Raw genomic sequence first — 11531 nt, 5'->3', positions numbered from 1 at the left:
TACCGTTCATTTGTTTTTAAACAGTTTGATGACTAAGCGACTTTAGTTTTAATTGACTTTTTGCAGATGTGATATTTATAAGGTGATTTATAATATGAACTGTTCTAATTATAAACACGAAGTCTATAAATTGACTATGAACAATTTTGAGTAGGAGTTTCTACTATTTTTAAGTAGCCAAATATTGTTCGATATTGATATCCATTGGTGGGTCAATATTTGGTTTATCCTATTTTGCTTGCTCGTTGCTGAAATGGCTGTCATCCATTTGCCAATTTAATAAAAAAAGGTCATACATTTCTGATTAACCAAAAAAAAAAAAAAAAAAGTGTATATTTTCCATAAAAAATTAAAAATTAGAAAAAAAAAAAAAAAGAAAAGAAAAATCTCTCTTCAAAATATATTGAAGGTACACATTGAGTCCTAATGATTATTTAATCATCGTAGTTTGCTTTTTGTCTTCATGTTTTACATGCATTTGGATCATCGGTGTAAAGAAGTCAACCCTGCTTTATTGGTCGGATGCTTTCTTTTTTGTATTGGAGCTAGCTCGATGCTGTTCCTCCATACCCCAGCAAGTAGACGCGTTAATCAAGCAGCAAAATTTGAATTTCCAACTTCACCAGAAACGAAACGGCCTCTCTCTCATGCATGCAATGCACAATTTCTTACTCTATATATAAAGTGCGTCCTCAAACCACCTTCTCACACCGCAAAGCAAGCTGCTTCATATATTCAGCTCTAATATTGAAGCTCATATCATATAATATAATGGCCTCTCTATCCCATTTCCTCATCATTACAGTACTCTTCATCGTCCCTTTCTTTAGCTGTTGTGTCAATGCACAGCTCTCGGCCAATTTTTATGCAAGAACTTGCCCAACTCTTCCAACCATCGTTCGCAATGCTATGAGGCAAGCTGTTTCTAGAGAGGGTCGGATGGCTGCCTCTATCCTTCGTTTATTTTTCCACGACTGCTTCGTAAATGTGAGAATATATAGTACAAAAATATTTTCTTGTCACGCAACGTATATATGCTGATTAATTACAGGACTCATATTCAGCTATATGCAGTTTAATTTGATTCACAACTTTCTGATTCTGCCTATTAATTGTAGGGTTGCGACGCTTCCATACTGTTGGATGACACGACCACCTTCACAGGCGAAAAGAATGCATTCCCAAACCGGAACTCAGCTAGGGGCTTTGAAGTCATTGACACCATTAAAACTCGCGTTGAAGCTGCTTGTAATGCTACTGTGTCATGTGCAGATATTTTAGCACTTGCAGCAAGAGACGGTGTTGTCTTGGTTAGCAACTGCAACGATGCTAATTTTGCATGCTTTCTTTTGCAGAAAATTAGCCATATTTAGTTTTCTATTGCTATTCTACAAACTATTTTTCCCTACAAAACCTATAAAAACCCTTGTGAAGTATTACTCAAGCTATCTACTTTCATTGTATGTGTGTGTGTCTATATATATATATATAAAAACAACTATATATAGTAATACTCGATCTGCACATATCAATTATCAAATAGACCAATTAAGACTTTATGCTTAATATGGTCTATAAATCACAATATTAGTTTAACCACAACTGATACAATCAATTTTAACTTATGACTTTAACCCCCCAAAAAAAAAAAAAAAAAAAAAAGAAAAAAATCTTATGACTACATTGCAAGTGCGTTGCTAATAGCTAAAACAGTGTGTCCGTCACATTCACGCTACTTGAGTTTGATCCAACTTTATTAAAATTAGAGTTGTCTTATATATTTTATTTATTTATATATTTATTTTTGAAGAAGAAGAGTAACTTGATAAAAAAAAAAGTTAATGATTCTTGAAAATTATTTAATTTTTTTTTTCTTCTCTTTTTGAACGAGTGTGGAACTTTCAACTATGGCCCCAATTTTCTTGCTTTTAGTCTGATATAGCTGCAACTCGTCATGCATGGGGACAAATTAACCAGCTGCTACGTACATTTTTTAAAATTTCAGATAGTCAATGATTGACCCACCCATTTTTGCATAGATACAATGCACTCCACATCGTAATCACATACCTTCAAAAATATATTCAATTCTCTCTGGGGTTATCTGATATTGATCACGTGATAATATTGACATGAGGACTTGTCGTTTGTTTCTGTGTGCAGCTTGGAGGAACCTCATGGACGGTAGCCCTAGGCCGAAGAGATGCCAGAACCGCAAGCCAAACTGACGCCAACAACCAGCTCCCCTCCCCATTCGCTAACCTCGCAACCCTAATCTCAAACTTTGCAGCTAAAGGTTTAACCGCCACAGACATGACCGTGCTCTCTGGCGGCCACACATTAGGCCAGTCTCAGTGTTCATCCTTCAAAACCCGCATATACAACGAGACCAACATCGACCCTGCCTTTGCAACTACTCGTAAGCGTACTTGTCCAGCTTCCGGTGGCGATACGAATCTAGCTCCTTTTGATATAACTCCGAATCGCTTTGATAATGAATACTACAAGGCCCTTGTGGCTCGCCGTGGTCTTCTCCATTCGGACCAGGAACTCTTCAATGGTGGGAGTCAGGATGCCTTGGTTAGAACTTATAGCAACAACGTTGCGGCTTTTACAAGAGATTTTGCTGCAGCCATGGTGAAGATGAGCGCTATTAGTCCTCTAACAGGGACAAATGGAGAGATCAGGAAAAATTGCAGGCTAGTCAACTAAGTTTTTGAGATTTACTGTAATACGGTGATATTTATATAATTTACCTAGAAATATGAACAAGTATGGGGTATGTAGCTAGGAAGTGGGCAAGAAAGTGCTGTTAACCAAATTAATCTGTGATAAAGTTAATTTCATGCGCACTGAAGAAGTATTGCAATGAAAGCATTATTATTATTATTATTATTTTTTATTTTTATTTTTTATTCAGAAAGCATTATATATTATAGAAAACTTTATTTGTGTTAATAGTGTATTGTTCAGAATTTCGAATTTGCAACTTGGCATGCTAATATGCAACAACAATCTCCAGGTCAAAGCATGGAAGCTCATCCTTTTTTATTTATTTATTTTAGAGTGCATTTTTGTTCACCTCTAAAGTGAGGGTTATGCTTATACTCTCGTTGATTGTCGTTAGATTAGTTTAAATTTCGAAATTCATGTCTTAAATCAACTAGATCAAACTAATTTAACCGCAATTAATGAGGGGGTGAGCATCCCCACCACTTTTGGGAGGGAGCAAATCCAACAGAGCAAAGGCCCTGCCAACAAGCTCAACATCGAACGCTATGCGTTGATAGGAGCATATTCATGCGACTTAAATAGCTTGTTCTCGTACATTTACGTTATGTTTCTTTAGTTATTTTAGTACTTTAAGCTATTTTCGTGTGTTTGTAGGTCCAAAGGGCTAAAGGAGCAAAAAGATGCATTTTGGAGACTTTTGGAGCACTTTTGGGCTAAGGACGGATAGCTTATGCTTGAAGCCAAAGTGTTGGACGAAATTGAAGACCTAATTGGAGCCAAAGTGTTGGAACCTTGTTCTCTTTAGTTTTAGGACATTTAAACCTTTCCTAATCCCAATCATGCCATGCATAACACACATCCATTCTAACACATTGTCATTGAACATGCATTTCCTTCATTAGTTAACCCACATGCACTTATCACTTATCATCACCACATATCATATCACTTAATCACTTATCACTTATCATCACCACTTAACCACTTATCATATCATAACCACATATCATATCACTTATCACTTATCACTTAACATAACATCCACCTACTTCACCTACAACATCCACTTCACCTACAACATCCACCTACTTCACCTACAACATCCACCCACTTCACCTACAACATCCACCTACTTCACCTACAACATCCACTTCACCTACAACATCCACCTACTTCACCTACAACATCCACCTACTTCACCTACAAATGACATAGCCATATGTTCCCTCCACTACTCCTATAAATACCCTTGCATTCATTCATTCATAAACATCTCATTTCATACACAACAAACCATCTTTCCATTTCCATCACTCCTCACTCCATTCCACACTTCCATTCCCCCAAACCAACTATCCTTAGACCTTATGCTACAATAAAGAGGAAGAGAAGAGGGCCTAAACGTTCATACAATTCAAGTTTGAGTTGTTGGAATGTTTAGGTGTTTCTTTGATTTCAATGTTTAATTTTAATTCTCTTTGTTTTGTATGAGGAACTAAACCCCCCCTTAGCTAGGGGGTGATTCGAAATATATGTTTATGCTTGCATTTTGATTTGATTACTTCTAATTGCATTTCATAAGTTGTTGATTCAATTTGTTTAACCGTTTGATTGATAACTTATTTATGTATGTTTATTAAGAATGCGCGCTTAATTTTCATGCATGAATATGACGCTAGAATATAAGTGATTTTCACCTAATCGTTATGAACTTATATTCACAAGTAGTGGAGGTTGCTTATAAACAATCGCGTTAAATGAATTCTTGGCAGGAGTTTCATGCTCATCATAGTAACGAATGCCTCGTCAACACTTATAGTTTTCATAATGCTTAATGATCTTTGATTGTATCTTTATTGTGCTGTTCACGTAAAGGACTTTTGGAGAATGTTGTGAATTGCGTTGCGCTAACCCATCCAATTCATTAACTTAAGGAAAACTTGACGGTTAATTTAAGCGGACCTAATTAACTTGGGGTGATGAGAATTCATAATTTATTGAAATGCAATTGGAAATCTTTTTATTATGCAAGTGTAACATATGTGGAGATGACCCCCTTAGCTATTCTATCATCCATTCATTCCATTTCATCAATTTCATATTTACATTCTGTCTAGTTTATTAACTTGTTTCGTTATTTCAATTTTCGTAAAAACCTCAATCCCCCTTTTGCTTTAATGTTCATTTTAGTTAGAATTCAATTTAGTTTGTGTTTTTAAAGTATTTTTTTGTTTTTTGGTTTGTCTTAGTGTTTTAAACTTTAATTTTGCATTCTTTGAGTCTAGTTTAGTGTTTTAAACTTTATTTTACGTTTTTGAGTCAGTTTCCAAGAGATTTGCAATCCCTCCTAATCCCCGGTCCAGAACGATCCCTACTTATACTTATACTACAAATCGACAAAAAGAGGGTTTAATTTGTGCGCGTATAAATCTCGCATCAAATTTTGGCGCCGTTGCCGGGGATTAGAAAATTTGCTAATCCCTTGGATTGTTTGTTTCTGTATTGTCTTTTAGATTTAGTTTTTATTTGTGTTTTGTTTGTTAAGAACAACATGGCACTTGATAACGCTTCTCTTTTGTCACAGCTCATGGAAAGGTCCCAAATGCAAAGAGTTGATATATCTAATCTTCAATCAAGGAATAACGTGTTTTCCAATACTTACAATTCGGATTGGAGTGATCATTCAAACTCTATGTGGTGGGAACCTCAAAATGCTCAACAAGGAGGATATTGGCAGCCACCACAACCTCATATTCAATATGCCCAACCAAACTCAAGTTCGTCAATAGATTATAATCAAAAGCTTAATGAATTAATTTGTTTGGTGCAGGGCTCACAAATTCAAGACAATGAGGCTCAACAAGAAGGATATTGGCAGCCATATGAGGAGTTCTATTCAACGCCTATGCAGCCACCACAAAGGTTGGACCACTTGGATAAGCAAATTGGGCAGATCGCGGAGTTCGTAGGACAGTTTCGAGACCAAGGCGAACTCCCTAGTTCAACCATTGCAAATCCGAAGGGAGAATTTGAAACTGCCAAGGAAATCATGTTGAGAAGTGACAAGGAGGTTGGAACGGACCCTCAACCATCAAAATCAAATCACAAGGAAGAGGAATACACCCAACCCACGGAAAGGGTGGAAACACCTTTACCGGAGGCACCTATTGCTCCTATGCCATCTAATACAGGTATGGTTGTTCCAAATTTCATTATTTTTAACCCTGTTCCAAGATTCATGACTTCCAAGGAAGAAGAAGGTGAAAAAGACATCTTGGAAGCCCTTTCAAAGGTGACAAGTAGGGAATGTCATGAATTCATCAAAGAGGACGTTCTTGAAACCACAAAATCCAAAGAAGTTAAATTTGATGACATTGGACAAGTCATAACCATCACTTGCAATCTGGCCAAGTCCAATATCCCTGAAACTTTCAAAGGAGTGGTGTTTGTCATTGAGTTCTTGTCGGACAAAACAAGTAAGTTTTTTTCAAATTCCTTTACATTTTATACTAACTTGCTGTTTTTTATGAATCAGGCACCTACACTAGAATTCAAACCATTGCCGGTTCACTTCAAGTATCACCTTCCATTCAAGGACCAATTCCATGCCGTTTGATTTTATTTATGTTAATTAAAAAAAAAATAAAAAAAAAAATAAAAAAATAAAAAATAAAAAAAAGAGAAAGAAAGATACTAAACATGGAGAAAGGTGGAGCTTCACAAAGGTTGTTTGCGTGAAGCCCCACTACGAGGCGCAGAAGCGGAAGGCATAGAAGCGGGAGGCATAGAAGCGGGAGGCATCGGAGCGGAAGCCATCGGAGCGGGAGGCATCGGAGCTAGAGCATTCCAGGCCTCAATACTTGGCCAAGCGCTGGATGACCCAGGAAAAAGGTGCCTCTGGAGATAAGACGCAAGCCTTTGACGGTCACTGTGAATTCGACCCTCAGATTCTTGCAGCTCATCAAGCTTCCTCTTCATCCCCGACGAATAGTTATTTGCAAGCACATGCAAACTTCTATTCTCGTACTTAAGCTGCTGGATCTCTTGCTTAAGTCTTTCCACCTCTGCCATCAACGATTCCACTTGGCGGGACCGAGCAAGCAGGCGTTGGCCCATGTTGGACACAGAACTCGCACACTGAACACTAAGTGCGAGGGACTCTTGAACGGCCAACTCATCGGACCGTCCTGACAGCAGCCTACTATCTTTTGGAGTGAGGAGGTTTTTAGCTACTATTGTAGCTGTTGTGGCGTCCTGCATCACAGAGTCTTCACCTGAAAGAGGACCGTTAGAAGATAAAAAAGAAGGGCGCCATACATTACCTTGACGGGGCGCAACCGGATCGCTGCTGAGACTCAAATCTAAGCTAAGGTTCGATGAGTTTGCCATTTTTTTCAAAAGTGTTCAAAGAGAAGGGGTGGATGGAGTTAAAATTTCACAAAGGGCCGGAGTCGAGTTTCAGGAATGGGAAATCTTCAGAGTGTGTGTGTTGGGGTGATTGATAGCTCTATAAAAAGCCAAGACGACGCGTCAACCGATTCAAAGAGCCGGATTTTCCGGCGTAATTTAGGCGACGCTCCCTCGGCTTTTCAGAAAACGCGTTCAACTTTGTCAAAAGATTTCTGACAAAGCTGAAAACACGTGGAGGCCATCATCGCATCTACACATCTTTAGCCGACAAGCGCAAAGTTCGGCGACGCTTTCTCTGCTTTTCAGAAGACGCGTGCAGCTTTGTCAAAAGGAGCCGCATCTGTACTACCACGTGTCGTTCAGAAAGCGAAGGGGCGTCGTTCAGAAATCGAAGGGGCGCCTGCTCAGAAATCGAAGAGGCGTATTCAAAGATCGAAGAGGCGCCACTATTTCAAAGAGCCGGATTTGCGGGATCAAAACGTTTGTCGACAAGGGTAAAAAGTACCACCACTTGATATTATCTCTATATATGTCGACCTTCGTCTTTTATGGCAGGGCAAACCAGAAGAAAATGCCCAACTCTCCCTCACCTCTGAGGGCGCACTCCCAGCAAAGCCTTTCAAAATACTCAATTCTTTCTTCTTCCCCAAAGATGATACCAAATGCCTGGAGTACATATGACCCAGGAGGAAACGGCGGATTGAAGCATGTGCTGATTCATTCACCGCTTCTTCAAAGCAAAGGTATCTCATATCATCAAGGTCAAAAGCAAATGTATCTCATATCATGCTCTTTCCCTGTCTTTTTCTTTGTCCTTGTTCTTACTTGCATGGCAAAGTAAAAGAAGCAATCAGCCGGCACTTGGAGTCAGTCTTCCGATCTGGAGCCAACTGCCTGGAATCTATTCCTGATTGCTTACCTAGCGTTGCTCTCGAGTAGTCATCTTCAACGGTTGTTACACTTCCAGAGAATGGACCACTCCTGCAAAGATTGAACAAAGAAACAGATAACAGGAGGAAGCTCAGACCTTCGGGGGAAACCAAAAGAACCATCCTGCTGCCCAGTTCAAGAAGTAGCACAAAGGAAAATCAACGATGGGCAGAAACCAGTTCAAGAGTAAGCCTGTGGAATCACAAAGATCAAAGCCTCAATGCAATCACCAAGGAGAAGAGGGAATTTACACTCCATAACCAGATTTGCGTCCCTAAACTCTTCTCTTTGTTAATTACATTATGCCATGTTTAATATGTTTAGTTGCTTTTTGTGTGTTTACTTATGTTTTGTGTGAATCTATGCTTAAAACATTGAGGACAATGTTTGATTTAAGTGTGGGGGGGTAACTAAAGTGTTTTGATGCAAATTCGTAGGGTTTTATCCACCATAACTTCTAATGTTGTTCCTTGCTATTTTAAGGTGTTTTTAAGTTGTTTTAGAGTGTTTTAGTGTGTTTTGTTTTATAATTCGAAAATCCCATAAAAATTTGAAAAATTGTTTTGAAAAACCCAAAAAGAGTTGTTTTAAAGTTGTTTTTGTGTGTGTGTTTGTGTCTTAGGGTACCTTCCAACACAACGATAAGGATTTGGTTTATAATTGCATGACGGTTAGAAAGAGTTATAAACATAGAGAAAAGTTTGATTTACTCTTGGTATATGCTTGGTTATGGTTATAATGTATGACTTCACATGCAATCATAAAAGAAAAAAAAATTCGTTTTTGTAACATGCTTGAAGGAAGAAACTCAAACAAACGCTACATCCCTGTGAGACTCGAGCCATTACTTTCTTTGGAGAGTTATTTTCTGTGATTCTTTATTTTCTAAAGTTGTTGCATGATCTCATTATTCCTTGCTTGGTTGCTACTTAGAATGCAATTGTATCATGATAGAACTAAATGCTAGAACTCATGCCCATTTCATTCAAAGCATGTTATTGATTTGCATAACACATATTCAAGAAGAAGTTGTGTAGTGACCACCACCATAGCCAAATAGCCTTACTTCCCATACTTCATATATGTTGTAAGTTTTAACCCCGTTGAGCCTTGTTTAGCCTTTATTCTTTGTTTACCCACATTTTCCTCACCTAGCCTAGTTTAGGACAATCCCCACCCTTGTTCTTAAAAGATAGTGAGCATGACTTAATTGAATTCCTTTTGAGTTACATTATGAAAGAAAATAAGTGTGGGGGAGAGAATGTTTAAGTGTTGATGTTTTGAGATTCAAAAGAAAAGAAAAAAAAAAAGAGAAAAGAAAGAAAGAAAGAAAAAAAAAAAGAGCTTGAAAAAAAAAAAAAAAAAAAAAAAAAAAAAATGAAAGAATAAGTGATTGAAGAAAGGTTCCAAAACACCAATTCTGGGCGTAAATTGTCTAAATTCTCCCTTTTTGTTCAAAAGTTGAGTTTTCATTCAAAAGTGAATTCTAAGTTGATTCAAATGCTTTGCTCACTATTTCTTTAAAAACCTTTGTTTTCCATATCCCTTCTTTGTTATCCACATACCCCAAGCCCCGTTACAACCCTTGACTTCTATCTTCAGTGTTGTGTATTTCAATTTGTGGAGTTTGAACTTGGTATGAGCATATGATATCACTGGTTCTCGCGTCTAAGTAGTAGCATTCCATTCATGAGATCATATCTAAACATGCTTATTAACTCCAGAAATTGCTTCCTTTGAAATACATATATGTGAGTGTTCGTTTTTATGATTACATCAATCTTCTCACATATAACTAGTTTAGGGTGTGTAGTCAGAAAATCTGTGTGAAAAACGAGAGCATATCTTGTAAGGAATTGAGCAAATTCTCTAAGGCATGTTACTACATTCAAAATATAGTTTTAAATGCTTAATTGTGAATTAGTATGTGGTGACTATGATTAAGAATGTACTTAAGTGTCAAGATGGCTAAAATCTGTGGGAATAATGATTTTTAACTTGTCTTGTGCATTGGAAATCCGTGAGACGATTGTTGGAAGGTGTAGGTTGTGTTTTGTTCGTTTTGTCTAGTTTCGTGTTCTTTTGTTTTGTTTTGCTCGAGGACTAGAAAAAGATAAGTGTGGGGGTATTTGATAGGAGCATATTCATGCGACTTAAATAGCTTGTTCTCGTACATTTACGTTATGTTTCTTTAGTTATTTTAGTACTTTAAGCTATTTTCGTGTGTTTGTAGGTCCAAAGGGCTAAAGGAGCAAAAAGATGCATTTTGGAGACTTTTGGAGCACTTTTGGGCTAAGGACGGATAGCTTATGCTTGAAGCCAAAGTGTTGGACGAAATTGAAGACCTAATTGGAGCCAAAGTGTTGGAACCTTGTTCTCTTTAGTTTTAGGACATTTAAACCTTTCCTAATCCCAATCATGCCATGCATAACACACATCCATTCTAACACATTGTCATTGAACATGCATTTCCTTCATTAGTTAACCCACATGCACTTATCACTTATCATCACCACATATCATATCACTTAATCACTTATCACTTATCATCACCACTTAACCACTTATCATATCATAACCACATATCATATCACTTATCACTTATCACTTAACATAACATCCACCTACTTCACCTACAACATCCACTTCACCTACAACATCCACCTACTTCACCTACAACATCCACCCACTTCACCTACAACATCCACCTACTTCACCTACAACATCCACTTCACCTACAACATCCACCTACTTCACCTACAACATCCACCTACTTCACCTACAAATGACATAGCCATATGTTCCCTCCACTACTCCTATAAATACCCTTGCATTCATTCATTCATAAACATCTCATTTCATACACAACAAACCATCTTTCCATTTCCATCACTCCTCACTCCATTCCACACTTCCATTCCCCCAAACCAACTATCCTTAGACCTTATGCTACAATAAAGAGGAAGAGAAGAGGGCCTAAACGTTCATACAATTCAAGTTTGAGTTGTTGGAATGTTTAGGTGTTTCTTTGATTTCAATGTTTAATTTTAATTCTCTTTGTTTTGTATGAGGAACTAAACCCCCCCTTAGCTAGGGGGTGATTCGAAATATATGTTTATGCTTGCATTTTGATTTGATTACTTCTAATTGCATTTCATAAGTTGTTGATTCAATTTGTTTAACCGTTTGATTGATAACTTATTTATGTATGTTTATTAAGAATGCGCGCTTAATTTTCATGCATGAATATGACGCTAGAATATAAGTGATTTTCACCTAATCGTTATGAACTTATATTCACAAGTAGTGGAGGTTGCTTATAAACAATCGCGTTAAATGAATTCTTGGCAGGAGTTTCATGCTCATCATAGTAACGAATGCCTCGTCAACACTTATAGTTTTCATAATGCTTAATGATCTTTGATTGTATCTTTATTGTGCTGTTCACGTAAAGGACT

General features: G+C 37.5%; 1 protein-coding gene across 1 annotated transcript; it reads left to right on the top strand.

Annotated features, from left to right (window-relative positions):
• The first annotated feature begins 692 nt into the window (after window positions 1-692).
• On the top strand, window positions 693-2892 carry LOC137740973 (peroxidase P7). Its single transcript, XM_068480778.2, has 3 exons — window positions 693-987; window positions 1119-1310; window positions 2164-2892. The coding sequence occupies exons 1-3, from the start codon at window positions 772-774 to the stop codon at window positions 2710-2712; spliced, it is 957 nt and encodes a 318-aa protein (XP_068336879.1). The 5' UTR covers window positions 693-771; the 3' UTR covers window positions 2713-2892.
• The last annotated feature ends 8639 nt before the right edge of the window (window positions 2893-11531 follow it).

This window comes from Pyrus communis, chromosome 9, assembly GCF_041283825.1.
Source record: "Pyrus communis isolate YQ-2024b chromosome 9, ASM4128382v1, whole genome shotgun sequence".
NCBI lineage: Eukaryota > Viridiplantae > Streptophyta > Magnoliopsida > Rosales > Rosaceae > Pyrus > Pyrus communis.
The sequence above is the reverse complement of the archived record's forward strand: the minus strand, read 5'-3'. Positions and strand labels throughout refer to the sequence as shown.

Bases quoted from the DNA above. Each gene is read 5' to 3' on its own strand.
- LOC137740973 (XM_068480778.2), top strand. From the start codon at position 772: ATGGCCTCTCTATCCCATTTCCTCATCATTACAGTACTCTTCATCGTC. The intron at 988-1,118 runs GTGAGAATATAT...TATTAATTGTAG, and splicing joins TCCACGACTGCTTCGTAAAT to GGTTGCGACGCTTCCATACT. The intron at 1,311-2,163 runs GTTAGCAACTGC...TTCTGTGTGCAG, and splicing joins CAAGAGACGGTGTTGTCTTG to CTTGGAGGAACCTCATGGAC.